Source organism: Arvicola amphibius, chromosome 4 (assembly GCF_903992535.2).
Source record: "Arvicola amphibius chromosome 4, mArvAmp1.2, whole genome shotgun sequence".
Classification (NCBI taxonomy): Eukaryota; Metazoa; Chordata; class Mammalia; order Rodentia; family Cricetidae; genus Arvicola; species Arvicola amphibius.
In genome coordinates, this window is record NC_052050.1 from 17,916,692 (window position 1) to 17,935,417 (window position 18,726).

The 18,726-nt window shown below is 40.4% G+C and overlaps 1 protein-coding gene across 1 annotated transcript in view; it reads left to right on the forward strand.

Annotated features, from left to right (window-relative positions):
* Nucleotides 1–18,726, forward strand: part of Lrrc37a2 (leucine rich repeat containing 37 member A2) — an 88,888-nt gene that overhangs the window by 10,840 nt on the left and 59,322 nt on the right. Inside the window, 4 exon segments of the mRNA XM_042054860.1 lie at nt 1,411–1,482; nt 2,388–2,459; nt 6,201–6,272; nt 7,521–7,601. Coding sequence (XP_041910794.1) covers nt 1,411–1,482; nt 2,388–2,459; nt 6,201–6,272; nt 7,521–7,601 — 297 coding nt within the window.

An 18,726-nucleotide genomic window follows, 5' to 3' on the forward strand; every position in this document is an offset into this window, starting at 1 on the left:
AGGCTCCAAAGCTACTGAGAAACCCTGTCTTGAAAAACCAAAAAAAAAAAAAAAAAAGTCATAGAAGCCTGGTGTGTAGTATATACCCTTAATCCTAGTACTTGGGAAACTAAAGAATGAGAATTATAAATTCAAGGCCAGGCTAGACTATACTTAATGAGATCCTGTCTCATAATGAACAGAGGGCTAGGAATAGAGCTCAGTGGTAGAATACTTGACTGGCACACAAAATGCCCTGAATTCCATTACTAGCACTGCAAAAAAGGGTGAAGGGTGGGGACAGCAGGGAGGTTCCTCACTTGTTAAAGTGGTCCAATTGCAAGTGTGAGGACTAGAGTTCAGATCCTCAGAATCCATGTAAATGATAGGTTTATGTGGCAGTCTACAAATAATTACAGCCTTGAATGTCAGAAGCACACTCTTCAGAACCATCTGGCTAGCAAGTCTACCATTCTAGTGAGCTTTATTTAGGCTGGATTAAAGATTCCGTCTCAGTAAAATAGGAGAATGATTGCACACATGCAAAATAGAAATGAAAGACCCAGAGTTTATAGGATAATCTAGAAAATTTATTCCATGCTCTTCTTCTGTGCCCTACAAGCCAAAATAAACTGCAGTTACATTTTGTCATGTGTCCTTCCTTCCAGTTCATTTGTGTTGTTCACGGATGAGGTAAAACTTTCTTTCTTTCTTTTTTTTTTTTGGTTTTTCGAGACAGGGTTTCTCTGCAGCTTTTTTTTTTTTTTTAGAGCCTGTCCTGGAGCTAGCTCTTGTAGACCAGGCTGGCCTCGAACTCACAGACACTGAGATCTGCCTGCCTCTGCCTCCCGAGTGCTGGGATTAAAGGCGTGCGCCACCACCGCCCGGCTGAGGTAAAACTTTCATTAGTGATTTTGTGCTTTTTCCCTAAGTAGCGTGACCAAGAACTGTTTCCACACCAGCACATCACTTTGACTAATTCGAATTTCCTCCTCTTTCTAACACACGTGCTTCAACAGACAGCCCTCTGGCAAAGGTTTGATGGTACCTATATCAGGGTTTCTTACTTGCTAATGGTGATAAAAATTCACCTATTTTCCTGTTGAATTATTAATCACTATTTTTTTATTGATTTGTAGAAGTACTTTATTTAAACGCAATTATTTTTGAGAAAAATACTTAGTAATTAACTAGCATTTTCTAACCAAGAAGCTGGTCATATTCAAAGTTCAACTTGCAAGGAAGGTCTTAGCTTGCTCCAGCAGCCCTGTGTTGCTAACTGTGTTCCCTCAGAAACTGATAGATCTTGAAATTAGAAGATTGGTGGTTTTCTTTGTTCTGCATTGAACACCTCCATGAGGGTGCGATGATTTTACTGCTTCTGCTTAGTCTTTTCCTATTTACTCAAGTATATGAACTGTTTCTTCACAGGAATTTCCAAGGAAATGATATTTCTTACATTGACAAAAATGTATGGAAGGCATACCGTTGGGCTGAGAAACTGTGAGTAGTACATGTTCTCTCCAAATGTTGTACAAAGTATTGGACCAAGGCCCTTATTTTTGGTCCAGATTTTGAGGTCAGTATGTCTGAGAAAAGATATTTCCTCTGTTCATCCCAGTGAATTTCTGTAGAATAGATAGCTAGACATGGAATCTTTAGGATAGAGATAGGGAATTTTAATGGCTCTAAGTAAAAAAATGAATTGGTACTAATTGAACTTCTCTTGTAAGCTGCATGAGGACTGGGTGTGGTTCAGTGTTGGTGCACTTGCCTGGTGCACGAGGCTCTGAGTTGGAACCTTACCTCTGCAGGCAAAGTTTTTATTTTAAATGCTGTGTTTTCATTGAAAGGAAAATTTGTTTTCCAGTACAGAAGCCATCTATGATGACATTTGTAATGGTTATAAATTAGTAAGAGGAATAGTGAAAACTTCCTTGTGCCATAATCCCTCAGATCTGAGGTAACTGCTATTCTGAGTTTGATATATATCCTTCCAGACATATTTGCATATAGCAAATAGTGTTGCTGCTTTCCTTATCACTTTTACATAATTGATAACATCTGGTAGCTTGATGTCTTCATTTCATGATATTTAAAGCTTCCTTTTCCATATGTAGAGGCTCATACTACTCATTTCCAGTTCTGCATAATATTTCATATAGGACTGAAATAAGCATCCTCTATACCCCAGACAAGTGTTTCTATAGGCCAGAAATCTAGAAATAAAATCTTTAGGGTGGAGACCATTACTTATATAAAATTTTAATTGCTCCCAAAAGAGCTGATAACAATTTATGCTCTAGGCAATAGCATATGACATCTTGTATGTCTCCCTCCCATGTCACCACTGGGTGTTCTCCATCTGTTTGACAATTTTTGATCCAGATAACCTTTTAATCTTCCAGAAATCTCAGTGAAAATCACCTGACTGAATTACATAAGGACTCATTTGAAGGCCTGCTATCCCTCCAGGTTTTGTAAGTTAATTAAGCATATCTGTTTTTTAAGATATAAATTATGTTATGCATGAACAAGGGATTTGAATTAGATACTAACATCATTTCAAGCAATAAAATTGTTTAATTATTGACTGCAATCCCAACACTGAAGAGGTAGAAAATAGAAGGATTTCTACAAGTTGTGGGTCTTTGTGGTCTACATAGTGGGTTTCATACCAGTTCCAGGGCTGCTTGGCAAGACCCTGGCTCTAAAGACAAAAAAATAATAAAACAAAATCTACAGTTATGTCAGTCGGGGGGTTGGGGCTTAGCCCGTCTCATGAAAATGCCTTCTATGCATTTTAAATTTCTAATTTTTTCTTTTTCTTTTCCTTTTTTGGGGGTTTTTCAAGACAAGGTTTCTCTGTAACAGCTCTGGTTGTCCTAGAACTTGTTTTGTAAACCAGTCTGACCTTGAACTCAGTGAGGTCCACCTGCCTCTGTTTTCCAAGTGCTGGGATTAAAGGTGTGAACCACCACTGCCCAGGAGTGCATTTTAAATTTCTTAACTTATATGGACAAGCTTCAGATAGAAGCACTTCATTTGCTGGGGGAAATGTTAGTAAGGTCTGAGCAGTTACTGGAACTCCCACGACCCTTGTTTTCTAAGGCATATGCTTGTATTTGGATCTAGTCGGTCACACCTCCATCAAGTCTGATCCATGCTCTCGTTCACTGCAGCCCGTGAGTTAGGAGTGGTTTGACACCTTTAGAGGACGTGTGCCAGTGCCCTTTGTGTTGAGGGATGGGGGCCTGATGAGAACAGCTGAAAGGAGGCAAGATTCATTTGGGCCCTTCTGCTCAGAGGATTTTGGCTCTTGGTGGCTGGTTCCATTGTTTCTGGATTTGTGTGTGGGCTTGCAAACCTAACATGTTTACTAATTTAGAATTTGTAAAAAGGGCTTAAGACAGCATAGTAGGATGTGAGAAATTAGTTTAACTTTGAACAGTTGTATCAAAGAGAAGAAAATACACAACTACATTAATTTGAAGGTCTTTAACCCAGATAGTTTGACAATATTTTTGCCTCTTTGAGATATGGTCTCATGTAACTCAGGCTTGTCTTAAACTCTCTAAATAGCCAAAGCTGGCCTTGAATTCTTGAATCTCTTGCCTCTATTTCCCAAGTTCTAGGATTATTCATTATTACATAATTTATACAATTTTGGGGGTAAAATTCAAGATTTTGTGCATGCTAGGCAAGCACTCTATCAACCATGATGATACCCCATACCTTTTTTTTTTGAGGCTAGGTCTCATATGTATCCAAGGCTGACCTCCAATTTGTAACAATCCTCATACTACTTCTGCCTCCCAAGTGCTAGGGTTGTGTGCATGTGTCATTATATCCAGTTTCTTTAATAATTTAATCTGAATTTAATTGACACTGAAATACTAAATAAGTAACTAAATGCTAGATTACATAAATAATATTGCTAACATGATTAAGTCATTAGGAGAACAGACTGGTATTGCAGTTTTTAATGTAATAATTTTTATGTCCATGTGAAAATAGATATTGAATAGTGGTTATGAAATACTACAAAAGTTTACTTGACACAAACATACCAGAAGTGCTCCTGACATTCACTGATAAAACAATAAAGGATGAGCCGGGCGGCGGTGGCGCACACCTTTAATCCCAGCACTCGGGAGGCAGAGACAGGAGAATCTCAGTGAGTTCAAGGCCAGCCTGGTCTACAAGAGCTAGTTCTGGGACAAACAACAAAGTGACACAGAGAAACCCTGTCTCGAAAACAAAAAACAAAACAAAATAGTAAAAGATGGGACTAGTAGCACATGCCTTGAACCACAGCACTGGAGAGGTAGAGGCAAGCAAATCTCTAGTTTGAGGCCATCCAGGACTACATAGTGAGATTGATTCATCTTAAACAAAGCCAGAAACATTTTCCTTCTCTGGACACTTAGAGAATGGCACTGGTCCTGCTTTTGTATTGGTATTTTTGGGGGACCTTTTGCATCTGAACTTCCAAACTGTACAAAATGTTTGGAGGAAATAATAAAATGAGTAGAGTAGTCCTCTTATTTATTTTAGTTTGTAAATAGTTATTTCTTATTGACATAATTTACTATCATTCATTTATTTAAATGTCCCTCAATTTTAAAAAAATGTACTAAAATAGAACATGCCAAATACTATGTCTATTATTGGAGACACAGAGATTAATAAGACTGGGTTACTTCCCTCTTAAAACTTAACAACTTCAAGAGGAACAAACCCATGAGGGAGCATGAATTACAGTGCTGCAGAGATGGAGAGGCTTCAGCCATAAAGTCATGCACTGAATTTCTTGCAAATAAGCCACTTTTCTTGAGCTCACCAACTATGTGTTTATTTTATAAATATTTGAGTTCACTCAAATATTTGTGTCAGTATCAAACTTGGTGGGCAATGTAGATGAGTTAGACTCCATGCTTCCAGGGGTTTGTGATTAGAAGAAGGGGTACAAAAATAATTTCAAAGCAGGAGGGGGCTGGAGAAATGGCTTAGCAGTTAAGAGCACTTGCTGCTTTGCAGAGGACCAGAGTTTGGTTCCCAGCTTCCACATCAGGGAGCTCACAACCTCCTGTAGCTCTAGCTCCAGAGGATATGATACCCTTTTTGGGTCTCTGTGAGCACCTGCACAGACACATGGACACATATATAAATAAATAGAAATAAAATATTTTTTGAAGTAATGAGGGATGAGGATAGGGCTTAGTGGGTAAAGCACTAGCCAGGAAAGCCCAGCAACCCATATTTGATCCTCCAAACCCACATTAGAAAAAGGACAGATGCAGTAGTGTGCATCTTTCATCCCAGGTCTGCTGGGGAAGAAGTGGGTAGAGGAGAGAACTGGAAGCATCTTCAGTCAGCCAACCTCCAGTCAGCAGTGTGGCTGAAACAAAGTGAGAGACAGGAACCTCCACACATTACACACTCATCCATTCTTTTTTTTTTTTTTTTTGTCACTGAGGTATAAATTGTATCTAGAGTACAGAAGAGGAGAGAAGACATGATTTAGTTTAGGGAAGCTGTTGCTACACCAATTCAATTGAATAAAACCTTGAAGAGTCAGTGGGAATCATCAAACAGGCCCCTTGGGGAGAAAGTGTTAAACACTAATAACAATAGGGAAGAAAAAGGCAAAACACATCAAAGAGTTTGAGGGGTGCCATGAGCCAGACCTTCTTTGGATTTGAATGCCAAATCCAGGAGGCATGTATGGGACCATGGCACTGTAAAAAGGATACTCCTTGCATCACCTGGAGAGCTTGTTAGAACTTCATTATGACAACACCCCCGCTCCAGTTACCAACTCAGTAAGTCTAGAACAGGGCTGATTTCTATCTTCTAAAGCCCCCAGAGGCCAAAGTTGTGCTTGTGCATTTAGTGCTCAGGAGGCTGAGGTGAGAGGATTGAATTCTACACAGAAAGACCCTGTTTCAAAAACAAAAGTCACTTAATAATTCTTCTCTCAGGAAAGACTCTCTCTGAAATTTCCCAGTGTCTATAGCTATGTATTTATACATGAAGATCACAAAGGTTGAGATGTTTAGGATAGATGTGGATAGGGGTAGGGGCTCTAGAGAGTTCAAGTAGAAATCCAGAGGTTTGGAGTTTAGACAAAACAATAATATAACAATTCTGTTGTTTATTCATACTAATTAGATATCTAATAGCTAATCAAAGCAATATTTCCCTTTTACTTTTCCTAGGGATTTATCCTGCAATAAAATACGCTACATTGAAAGAGGGACATTTGAATCATTACCTTTTTTGAAGTATCTGTAAGTTACAAACATAACCCATTCATATTTTGGATTTTATAACCCCCATGCTACTTAATCTGTTACATGATTAAAATTTTAAAACTTTGCTAGTAGGAAATAACCAGACTTAGAAGGACAATTGTTACATGGTTTCTCTCATGCTGGGGACCGAACCCAGGGCCCTGTACTTGCTAAGTAAGTACTCTAATCAATGAGCTAAATCCATAACCCTTAGACTTACAGGTAGATACACATATATGTGGCATGAAAGTAGAAGATGGGCTATGGAGGGCAAGAAAGAAGTCTAGAAAGATTTTAAACAAGAGAGGGCAATGGGAGAAAGAAAGACAAAATGCCATCTTTTCTATCAATTGAAATCTAGATTTCTTTTGTGTATGTGTGTATGTATGTGTGTAGCATGAAAGGAAAAGTCAGACTCTGTGGGGAGAAAAGGTACAAAAAGGGATAATGAGTGGCAGTAAGGATAAGAAATAAGAAAGGTACAATATATACATATACTACACACACACACACACACATATATATATAATATAAACTGTCATGATCAAACCCATTATATAGTGTACAAATGAAACAAATTTTGTGGCTAATAGAAAGTAACTACATAGCAAATTGTGTGTGTGTGTGTGTGTGTGTGTGTGTGTGTACACCCATGTGGATGTGTGTGCATTTTCATGTTTATATAAATCACAGAACTTGAGTTCTATCCTTCCACCATGTGAGTCCTAGGGCTTGAACTCAGGCTTGGTGGCAAGCATCATTACCCACTGAGCCATCTCCCCAGCCCACATTCCTTTAGTCTGTGGTAAAAGTGAGTGAAACTTGAATCATAGCACACCACTAGTTTTTAGTCAGTGTGGCTGTGTACCCAGGTGACCCTTGGCAACTGGATTTGCAAAAGATATCTAATATGCAGACACCACAGATGTTATAAACATCCTCCAATGTACAGGACAAACCTCCATAGCAGAGTGGTCTAGCCTAGAATTTCAGTGGTACTGAGTTGTGAAACCCTTTCCTAGAGAAGGAAGATCATTGAAAGAAGGATCTGCTTGGAATTCACTGTAGTTAGTGCACTACATATCATCCACAATGAGATTTTCTTTGAGTCGAGAAAACATTGAAACCATTTCTGAGAAAGGTTATGTTTCATCATATGTATATTAGAGTGATTGTTAAATGATAACTGTTCTGAAAAATGTTTTCTTTGGCTTATGTGTTTTTAATTTGTTTAAATGACTTTAGGAACCTTGGGTGCAATTTACTCACTGAACTGAGCTATGGAACATTTCAAGCATGGCATGGAATGCAGTTTTTACAGAAGTTGTAAGTGAAGTAGAATGTAAATAATGTAAATACTTATTTGTGTGTTAAGACCCATGCAGATTCCCCAACTGTCAGCCCTGTGTGAACTGTGGGTAGTTTGTCCCATTCATTCTTTTCCAGTGAGGAAACTAAGGCACAGGAGGGCAGGAGACTTGTGTAAATTACAGGACACGATGAGCTTTCCTCATCCTCACCTTCAGCACGGGCACCACAAGTAACACCACGCGAGTAACACTGATAGGCATCGTCATGGGGCCCTCGTGCTGTGGCTCTGATGTGTGATGTTGTTTTGGAAACCCGCTTGTGAGGTTCACTCTGATTCCCTCTCCCATGCACAGTCCCCAGCTGCTTGAATGGATGCCACATAGAGCTGCAAAGAGCAAAGATTAACTCCAACTCCTCCAGGGAGCAAAAGGTAGAGGTGCTTTCCCAGAAATGGAAAGCTGAAAATTTGCCCGAGGACTTCTCTCCTCATTATCCAGAACATTATTTCTCAGGACGCATATGCCTCTGAAGTCATGCATTATCTGTGGGTAAGAGGCACCTTCGCAGCCTGGATAAGATGGCATCTGCATCTGCATTAAGCTATATGGTTGAAAATATCCATAAAGAAAATATGTTGCTCTATCCTGGCTCTATATAAAACTTTTCTTCCTCAAGAAGAAAGTGAATTTTTTTAGCTTTTATCTAAAAATCCGTGCTTGTCGGGCATTGTGGCATATACTTAAATACCAGCAGTTGTACTCAGGAAACAGAGGCAGGAGGATCGTAAGTTGGAAGGAGTCTTGGACTAACAGTAGACTCATGTCAAAAACAAAACAAAGCAAAAAATCCCACTTTGTGTGATGTTCAGTGGCCAGGAGGGCATTATAAACTCAAGAACGATTTTCTTCTCTGGATCTAAGTTTGGGCGGCTGTAACCTGTCTGGTAGGTCAGAAACCCAGATTCACAGTTGGTTCCCGTGGGAGGACGGGTTGCGGTGTGCTGGGGCTGGATGAACTGTTCTGTAGATGTTCTTTGTAGCAGTCTCCTCTCTCCAGAACAATTTGCTGACTCCTAACTTGGGGGAAAGGAACCAGAGGGTCTGGCAGGTTAGGAAAGACTCATGCAGGCGCATGGACTTGTTATCTCTAGTTTGCGTTCATCTTGGCAGAAAGGGAGTTTGCTTCCTTGTGATGAGATGAGCAGAGCTAACTGGTATTGGACATTGGTATTCACATCATGTTATCTGAATGGAACAATGGTACCTCTCAGAATTCAGTCACCATCACAGATTGGCTCAGTGAGGTAGGCATAGTGTGTGCTTGTAAGCCCAGCTACTCAGATGCTGAGGTGGGAAGATGTCTTGAGCCCAGGAGTTCAAGGCTGACCTAGGTAGGATTGTGAAAACTCATTTTTTTTTTTAAAAAAAAGCTTGACAACAGTGGATACAACCCAAGTATGTGCTGGAAGTTGGACTCCTTTGTTAGGATCCAATAGCCCAACTCTTTGTAATAGATAAGGGAGTTTTCTTCAGGAAATATTTCTCATGGTAGGCTACAAACTGCTGCTGTTGCTGCTGCTGCTTCTGCCTTCTGCCTTCTGCCTTCTGCCTTCCTTCTGCCTTCTGCCTTCTGCCTTCTGCCTTCTGCCTTCTGCCTTCTGCCTTCTGCTTTCTGCTTTCTGCCTTCTGCCTTCCTTCTGCCTTCTGCCTTCCTTCTGCCTTCTGCCTTCCTTCTGCCTTCTGCCTTCCTTCTGCCTTCCTTCTGCCTTCCTTCTGCCTTCCTTCTGCCTTCCTTCTGCCTTCTGCCTTCTGCCTTCTGCTTTCTGCCTTCTGCCTTCTGCCTTCTGCCTTCCTTCTGCCTTCTGCCTTCCTTCTGCCTTCTGCCTTCTGCCTTCCTTCTGCCTTCTGCCTTCTGCCTTCCTTCTGCCTTCTGCCTTCCTTCTGCCTTCTGCCTTCTGCCTTCTGCCTTCCTTCTGCCTTCTGCCTTCTGCCTCTGCCTTCTGCCTTCTGCCTTCCTTCTGCCTTCTGCCTTCTGCCTTCTGCCTTCTGCCTCTGCCTTCTGCCTTATTCCTCTTCTGTCTCCTCCTCCTCCTCCTTTCTTTTCCTTCTTCTTCCTCTTCTTCTTTTTCTCCTCATCTTCCTTCTCATGTTTTTTTCTTTTATTCTTCTTTCATATATTACATCCTGAGTATAGTTTCTTCCCCTCCACTCTTCCCATTCCTCCAACCCCTGCTCTCCCCAGATCTACTTTCCCTTCAAAAGACAATAAAAGAACAGTCTTTCTGTGGATATCTACTGAAGATGACATAACAATTTGCAACAAAAGTAGTCATAAAGACTCTCTTTATGCCCACTTGATGAGACAGACCTATGAGCAGGCAAAAGAATCAGAGACACCCCCACTCTCACTGTTAGGAGTCCCACAAAAATGCTCATCTACACAACCATAATGTATGTGCAGAGGAATTAACTCAGTTCCATACAGGGTCCATGTTTTTTGATTCAGTCTCTGTGATCTCCTATGAGCTCTGCTTAGTTGACTCTGTGTACTGTGTTCTCCTGTCCTCAGCCCCTATTGCTCCACCCCGCTTCTGTGGGGTTTTACTGGTGTTTGACTGTGTGTCTCTGCATCCGCTCCCATCTGCTCCTGGATGACTCCTCTCTGATGACAGTGGGTTAGGCATTGATCTATAAGTATAGCAGAATATCGTTAATAAGCATTTCATTGATTTTTTTCCCAACATAGCCTCTGGTTTCTAGCCATCTAGGCAGTATCTAGTGTGGCCTCCCTCTTGTGGTATAGGTCTCAAATTAGACCAGTCATTCTCCAATTTGATAAGTTCTGTGCTACCATTAACTCAGCACATCTTGGAGGTAGGGCAGATTGTAGGTCAAAGGTTTTGTGTCTGGGTTGGTGTCTCAGTTCCACTTCTGGAAGCTTTGCCTGGTTAGAGAAGATGTCTGGTTCAGGCTCCATACTTCCTATTCCTAGGAGTCATTGCTGAAGCTGTGTATCAGCTGTAGAAGTTCCCTGCTAGAATTTTGGGGTTGCTTATGTATACTATCATATTGTCTGTGAATAGCGATACTTTGGCTTCTTCCTTTCCAGTTTGAATCCCCTTGATCTCCTTTAGTTGTTTTATTGCTGCCTCTCACATTTCAGGTACTATATTGAATAGATAAGGAGCAAGTGGACAGCCTTGTCTTGTTCCTTATTTTAGTGGGATTTCTTTGAGTTTCTCCCCATTTAACTTGATGTTGGCGACAGGCTTTCTGTAAATTGCCTTTATTATGTTTAGGTATGTTCCTTTTATCCCTAATCTCTCCAAGACTTTTATCATGAATGGGTGTTGTACTTTGTCAAAGGCCTTTTCAGCATCTAATGAGATGATCATGTGGGTTTTTTTCTTTCAGTTTGTTTATATGGTGTATTACATTGACTGAGTTCCGTGTGTTGAACCATTCCTGCATCTCTGGGATGAAGCCTACTTGATCATAATGTGTTCTCGGATTTGGTTTTCGAGTATTTTTTTTGTTGATTATTTTAGCATCTATGTTCATGAGAGAAATTGGTTTGTAATTCTCTTTGTTGAATCTTTGTGTGATTTGGATATCAGGGTTACTGTGTCTTTCTAAGATGAATTTGACAATGTTCCTTCTGTTCCTATTTTGTGGAATAATTTGAATACTGGCATTAGCTCCTCTTTGAAAGTCTAGTAGAATTCTGCGCTAAAACCATCTAGCACCAGGCTTGTTTTGTTGGGAGACTTTTAACGATTGCTTCTATTTCCTTAGGGGTTATAGGTCTATTTAAATTATTTATCTGATCATGATTTAACTTTAGTAAGTGGTATCTATCGAGAAAATTATTCATTTCTTTTAGATTTTCCAGGTTTGTGGAGTACAGGTTTTTAAAGTATGACCTATGATTCTTTGGATTTATTTGGTGTCTGTTGTTATGTCCCCCATTTCATCTCTGAGTTTGCTAATTTGGATATTCTCTGTCTAGTAGTTAGTTTGGATAAGGTTTTTTTTTTTTATCTTGTTGATTTTCTCAAAGAACCAACTCTTTGTCTCATTGATTATTTGTACTATTCTCTTTGTTTTTGTTTTATTGACTTCAGCCCTGATTCCTACTGCCTACTCCTCTAGGTGTTTGTTCTAGAGTCTTTAGGTGTGCTGTTAAGTTGCTGGTATGAGATCTCTCTCTTCACTTAGTGCCATGAATATTTCTCTTAGTACCACTTTCATTGTGTCCTATAAGTTTGGATATGCTGTGTATTAATTTTCACTGAGTTCTAGAAGTCTTTTTTGTCCCTATTTTTGCATTAACCCAGTAGTTATTTAGTAAAGAGTTGTTCAGATTCTATGAGTTCGTAGGCTTTTTGTTGTTTATGTTGTTGATCCAACTTTTATCTGTGGTGGTCTGATAGGATGGAGAGGCTTATTTCAGTTTTCTTGTATTTGTTGAGACTTGCTTTGTTACCACCTATGTGGTCAGTTTTAGAGAATGTTCTGTGAAGTACTGAGAAGAAGCTATATTCTTTTGTGTTTGGGTGGAATGTTCTGTAGAGAGGTTAGGTTCATTTGGTTCATGGCATCTGTTAGCTCCATTTTCTATTTAGTTTTTGTCTGGAATTTCCGTCCATTGGTGAGAATGGGGTATTGAAGTGTTCCAATGGGTCAGTGTGTGATTTTGGTAGTGTTTCCTTTACAAATGTGGGTGCCCTTGTGTTTAGGGCATAAATGTTGAAAATTGAAAGATCATCGTGGTAGATTTTTCCTTTGATGAGTATGAAGTGTCCTTCCCTGTCTCTTTTGATTAATTTTTGTTTGAAATTTTGTTTGCTAGCTATTGGAATGGCTACACCAGTTTGTTTCTTGGGTCTATTTGCTTGGAAGATCTTTTTTTTTTTTATTTCTTTACTCTGTGGTAATGTTTATCTTTGGTGTTGAGGTGGGATTCTTGTATGCAGCAGCAGAATGGATACTGTATCTACATCCATTCTGTTAGTCTGTGTCTTTTATTAGGGAATTGAGTACTTTGATACTGAGAAATATCAATGACCAATGATTGTTAATTCTTGCTCTTTTTTTGCTGTTAGTAGTTGTGTGTGTGTGCGCGCGTGTGTGTGCATGTGCATGCATGAGTGCACTTCCCTTCTTTTGGTTTTCCTGGTGTGAGATTATTTCCTGTGTTTTTTTAATATTTATTTATTTATTTATTTATTATGTATACAGTATTCTGTCTACTTGTATGCCTGCAGGCCAGAAGAGGGCACCAGACCTTATTACAGATGGTTGTGAGCCACCATGTGGTTGCTGGGAATTGAACTCAGGACCTTTGGAAGAGCAGGCAATGCTCTTAACCGCTGAGCCATCTCTCCAGCCCCCTATTTCCTGTGCTTTTTGTGGATATAGTTAACCTCCTTGGGTTGGAGTTTTTCTTCTAGTACCTTCTTTAGAGCTGGATTTATCAATAGATATTGTTTATATTTGACTTTATCATGGAATATCTTTTCTCCATCTATGGTGATTGAAAGTTTTGCTAGGTATAGGTCTGTGGTCTCTTAGATTCTGTAAGATATCTGTCTGTCCAGGACTTTCTAGTTTTTAGAGTCTCCATTGAGAAGTCAGGTGTAATTTTAATAGATTTCCCTTTATATGTTACTGTTAGGAATATTTCTTAAGATGAGTTTCTCCGCTGATACAAATAATTCCAATCAGACCAAATTAGACCAAATAAAAGATGTCCATGTTTAATGCAACGCTCCTGGGTGGCACTGGGAAAGCATGGCGAGGGGAAGAGAGAGAAGGGGAGACCACATGTTCATTCTCTGGGAGGCAGCCTAAGTAGCCTGTGGGAGTGGTCCTGACCCTCCCTGGGGAGGGCTCACTGCTTGGTGAACTTTTTCCCAGAGGTGGAGTCCGGACCAAAGCAACTCCTAGGGGAGGAGGCTTGAAATGGAGCTTCCTGCCCAGTATTCCAAAGATGGCATTCCATACCAGGGACTGGGATGAGGCCCCCAAATATAATAGTTACTTAACCTTTTTCTTGTGCAGCTTTTAATATTCTTTCTTTGTTCTGTATGTTTAGTGTTTTGTTTCATATGCGGTGAGGGGAGTTTCTTTTCTGATCCAATCTATTTGGTGTTCTGAAACTTTCTATACCTGTATAGGCTTGGCCTTTAGGAAAGTTTTTTTTTCTATAATTTTTTTTTTTTGGAAATGTTTTCTGGGTCTTTGAGCTAGGATTCTTCTCTTTCTTCTATTCCTATTATTCTTAGGTTTGGTCTTTTCATAGTGTTCCAGATGTCCTAGATGTTTTGTGTCAGGAATTTTTTAGATTTTAATTTTCTTTGACTGATATATCTGTTTCTTCTACCATATCTTTGATGCCTGAAATTCATCTCTTGTATTCTGTTGGTGAAGCTTGCCACTGTATTTCCTGTTTCATTTCCAGAATTTATCTAGGTTTATTTTGCGATTATGACCATTAAATCTCTCAGGGTCCAGAAAGATTCACTATGGCAGCGAAAATCTGACTAATTGGATCTTAGGGTAAATGAAATAAATCAACTTATGTATGTTACCACTACATGTTCTTTATTCCTTGGAATGAAGAAGTAGCAAGAAGCAGCAGCAGTATAAGGGGTGATCTCCACAAAGCTTTCAGTTTATATAGGCATACAGACAAGTTAGCAGTCCCATAGACTGTTAACAATAGTATCAAGCAGTGTATATAGGCATACAGACAAGTTAGCAATTCCATAGGCTATTAACAATAGGATCAAGCAAACATTTTCACAGAGTCCCAAAAACCGATGGATCTGGCAAGGAGGTGCTTTACATCTCAGAGGGGGCGTGGCTGTGAAGGCTCTATGGTGCCTATACTTCCCTGTGGGCTTGATTTGCATTAACATCTAGCTGGTTGAGTTAAAAGGAATCTCTTCTGGGGATCTTGTTTCTGACTCCAGCAGGGTGCCCTGGTGAGAATTTTTTCTGTGAAGCTAGTTTTAGCAACTCAGGCCATTTTTCTGTATAAACAGTTAATTTTCTGGGCTATGATCCTATGTTGGTTGAAACCAAGGTGAAGGGTAAATACAAAATATTAGCAATTTGTTAGTTCAGAGCAGAAGACCAGTAGATTACACCTTCTTGCGTCTGCTGTTAGAGCAGACATACTGCCTCCTGCGTGAGGCTCCTTTCTCATCAGTGAGTACTGTCAATAAGAAAGTTTGTGGGAGAGCAGATTTTGGCTGTGAGAACAAAAGTTTTGACTGAATGAGTGCTTTTCACACCATGGCTTCATGGTGTAGTGGGGAGGTATCTGGTTGCCCTACAGGAAAAGTCAGGTTTATACACTGCTGGGATACTATCGAAGGCAGAAATGCAGAAATTCACAAGATTTCCACAGAATTAATAGTGACTTATCCAAAAGACTGGTGTCCCCGTTGCTCTGTAAAAATGGGTTACTCCAAGTGAACGTGTACATATACACTCCCTGTGGATAGTCCAATAGATCTGTCAGCTCTACCTTTACTGTGTAATTCTTGTGGGTTCACCGCAAGAATTCCCTCGGTTTGTGTTTTCTTAATGGCTTCTATTTCCATTTTCAGCTCTTGAACTATTTTATTTGTTTCAACTTTCTTCTGACATTCTTTAATGAATTTATTCATTTTCTCCAATTTTTGTTTGTGTTTTCCTATATTTCTTCAAGGGATTTATTTACTTTCTCCTTAAGGACCACTATCATCTTCATAAAGTTGGTTTTAAGGTAATTTTCTTCTGCTTTAGCTGTATTGGAATATTCAGGGCTAGCTGTAGTAGGATAACTGAGTTCTGGAGGTGACATTACCCTGGCTTGTTTTGGTTGTTTTCTTACACTAGTGTCTAGGCATTTGAGTTTAGGGTGATTATAGGTCTAGGTGCTGATTTTTGTGTTTCCTTTATTAGATGGGCATTTTGTTCCTTGCTTTCTGTTTCTTCTCTGGTCTTCTGGCTGATGTGGCCTGTGGTTGAGAAGAGGGTCTCCACCCGAGTTGGGGGCTGTACTTCTGATGGCCAGTGTGGCCTCTGGTGTTGAACAGGGGGTCTCCACCTGAGTTGGGGGCTATACTTCTGATGGCCAGTGTGGCCTCTGGTGTTGAACAGGGAGTCTCCACCTGAGTTGGGGGCTGGAGGTCTGGCTTCTGGTCCAGCAGGAGATCCTCTTCTGATGCAGAAGTTCTGGTGATAAGCATGGCCTCTGGTGGAGCAGGGGCCTTCCGCCGGCTTTGGGATACAAGTTTCGTGCATCTTTCCAAAGGCAAGTTGCCAAGGTAGAAACCAGAAATTTTGTGATATATAGCACACAGTTCCTGCAGTGTTTGTTAAGTTGAACTTCTGTCCTCCCTGCATTACAAAAGTCTGTACAAAGATCCCAACCAAAGTAGGTTTGTCTAGGGCTGAATGAAATATAAGCCCAAGTGCCACAGTCCTGGTTGGGGCTCTAGCAGCTTCTATATTAATAAACTCTGCATGTTATTATTATTTCCCATTAGATAGTTGTTGGGAATATTTCTTAGACGAGCCTCTCTGCTGACACAACTAATTCCAATCGGACCAAATTAGACCAAATAAAAGATGCTCATGTTTAATGGAATGCCTCCCGAGTGGCACCAGGAAAGCATGGCAAGAGGAAGAGAGAGAGAAGGGGAGACCACACGAAACCTGGAGACCACATATTCATTTTTTGGGGCCAGTTTAAGTAGCCTGTGCGAGTGGTCTTGACCTTCTCTGGGGAAGGGTTACCATTTGGTGGCCTTTCTTGGAGGTGAAGTTTGGACTAAGGCAACTCCCAGGGGAGGGGGCTTGAAATGGAACTTTCTGCTCAATATTCCAAAGATGGATGCCAGAGCCTGGGATGAGGCCCCCGACTATAATAATACTGGTCAATAACCTCTCAAGATCCATATTCACCCCTGGTTCCAGATACCTACTTGGATACAGCCTCCATGTTACTGACAAGCCCTGACTTTATCATTTATAAAGAGGTGCCAGGGGACCAGTCACATGAGGGGTGGCAGCAGGTCACCCAAGGCTTCCACGGATCCCCTGGTAGGTGGCCTGAGCCCGGGCTGAAAATATACAAAAACATAGGCCATGCAGAGAGAGTTTAGGCATGAGTTTATTTAGTAGGTTATAGAGGGGAAAGGGAAGGGGAGAAGGGGGAGAAGTGAGGGCAGGCAGAGAGACAGAGGGGGGTAAGGGGGAAGGGAGGAAGATCTGTTTGCCTTGGTGGAAGAGGGAGGGCAAGGTTTGTTTCTTAAAGGGACAGGGTACCCCCAGGTGACAGACCAGGCCAGCAGATTACACTGTTAGCAGTACCTTCAGGGTCGGATGCTCTTGAATCTGAAATCTAGGACAAAGACACACCAAAAGCTCATTATTTAAGTGCCATTGTTTTATTGACAATAGGAATCATGCCTCTTTCATATGAAAAATGTTACAAAAACCTAACAGTGGTTGACAATCTACAAGGTAAGTGTATTCCCTGCTGACTTTAGTGTGCTTCTTCATTTACCTACACAGGTCCAGACTGGCAGCTTTTTAAAATTCTTTTAGTGAATTAATTGTTTTGACAATACAAATTCCCATGGTTTTACAAACTGAAGAACACCCCAAGCAGAAAAGTTTCACATTATTCACATGCTGGCTTCTCTAATGCCTGCCAACACTGTGCCGAAGAACAGATACACTCTAAAACAGAAAAAAAAAAACAAAACTAAGCTCTGTCCCTACCAAAATATCTATTTGCTATTGAGAATAACAGAAAAAAAATCTAAGCTTTATCCCTACCAAAATATTTGTTTGCTATTGAGAATACCTACAGAGTAACTGACCACACTATTGAGGGTAATTGAGCTGCCATCCTGTCATGGAAACACCCCAGCACTTCCTCCTGGTCCATTGTTATTGATTTTCTGTAGGAAGTTGTCCATGTCCAAAAGTTTGCTCTCTTTAGGACATGACCCTCCCTTTGCTTTCCATAGGATCCTGGCAGCTGCTTCCCACATTGAGAGGCACAAACATTAATAATGAAAAGAGCAACCTAGGCCTGTCCTTTGGGGTGATCTAGGTAGACTATTTATTTTGTAACCATTCAGCCGTTTATTAGAGGGTCACACTTAACACTTATGACACTTTTCCTCTCCCTGTTGCATCTTTTCCCCCCCACTGGTGTAGCAAGACACCTTTCTCCTGTAATCCTGGAAATTCTTCCTCTGCCTGTAACTGTTTTTTGGTACCTTGCACTTTAATAAGAGGTGTCTATTATGTTCCTGGTACTATATAAAGTATTGATACAAATAAGATAATGTGCTGAAAGTTCATAGAATAGTGTTTGGCACGTAGTAAATACTTAGACATTATACCTCATTTTTACTTTTGCTAGACTCTTATAGTATTACTATTATTATGCCCAATTTTGGGGTAAAACATTGAAACTGATTTTGATCTACTTGTCCAGGCTTATACCATTGATACATGAAGAAGCTATTGGGGGCTTTGCATGTAATTTTCTGGGAGGTTTTTCTTCCCTTGTAATAGGAGCTAAACTTGTCAATTCAGCTTTTTGTGATTTTGTTGTTGTTCGTCTGTTTGGTTTTTCCAAACAGGATTTCTCTGTGCAGCTCTAGCCAACCTGGAACTCTCTCTATAGACCAGTCTGGCCTCAAACTCAGAGATCTGTCTGCCTCTGCCTTGGAGTGCTGGGATTAAAGGTTTCCCGACTTGTTTATCTTAAAGTTGGTTTCTAATTTCAGTAGACTCCTTTGGACAGAACTCCATTTCCCTCTGGAAGTGCTAGAGCTCCTCATCACACCACCTCCATCTCCAGGGAATTCCTGGCCCTGATTCATTGGACATAGGAAGTCACTACTACTGCTGAGCATCTCTTCTGGGCATGCCTTTCTTAGATGCCTCTCACATTTTCATTCTCATTCATTCAAGTGAGGAAAATGTTACTAAGGAACTTGTAAGTTTGAGGTTCTCTTAATCAGTAGAAAGTTACAGATCAAAAATTTGAGTCTTGCTGACTCTAGAAGTGTAGTAGGAGGCCACTTGTTTGTTCCTGGCTGCTCAGCCCTGAATAACCACAC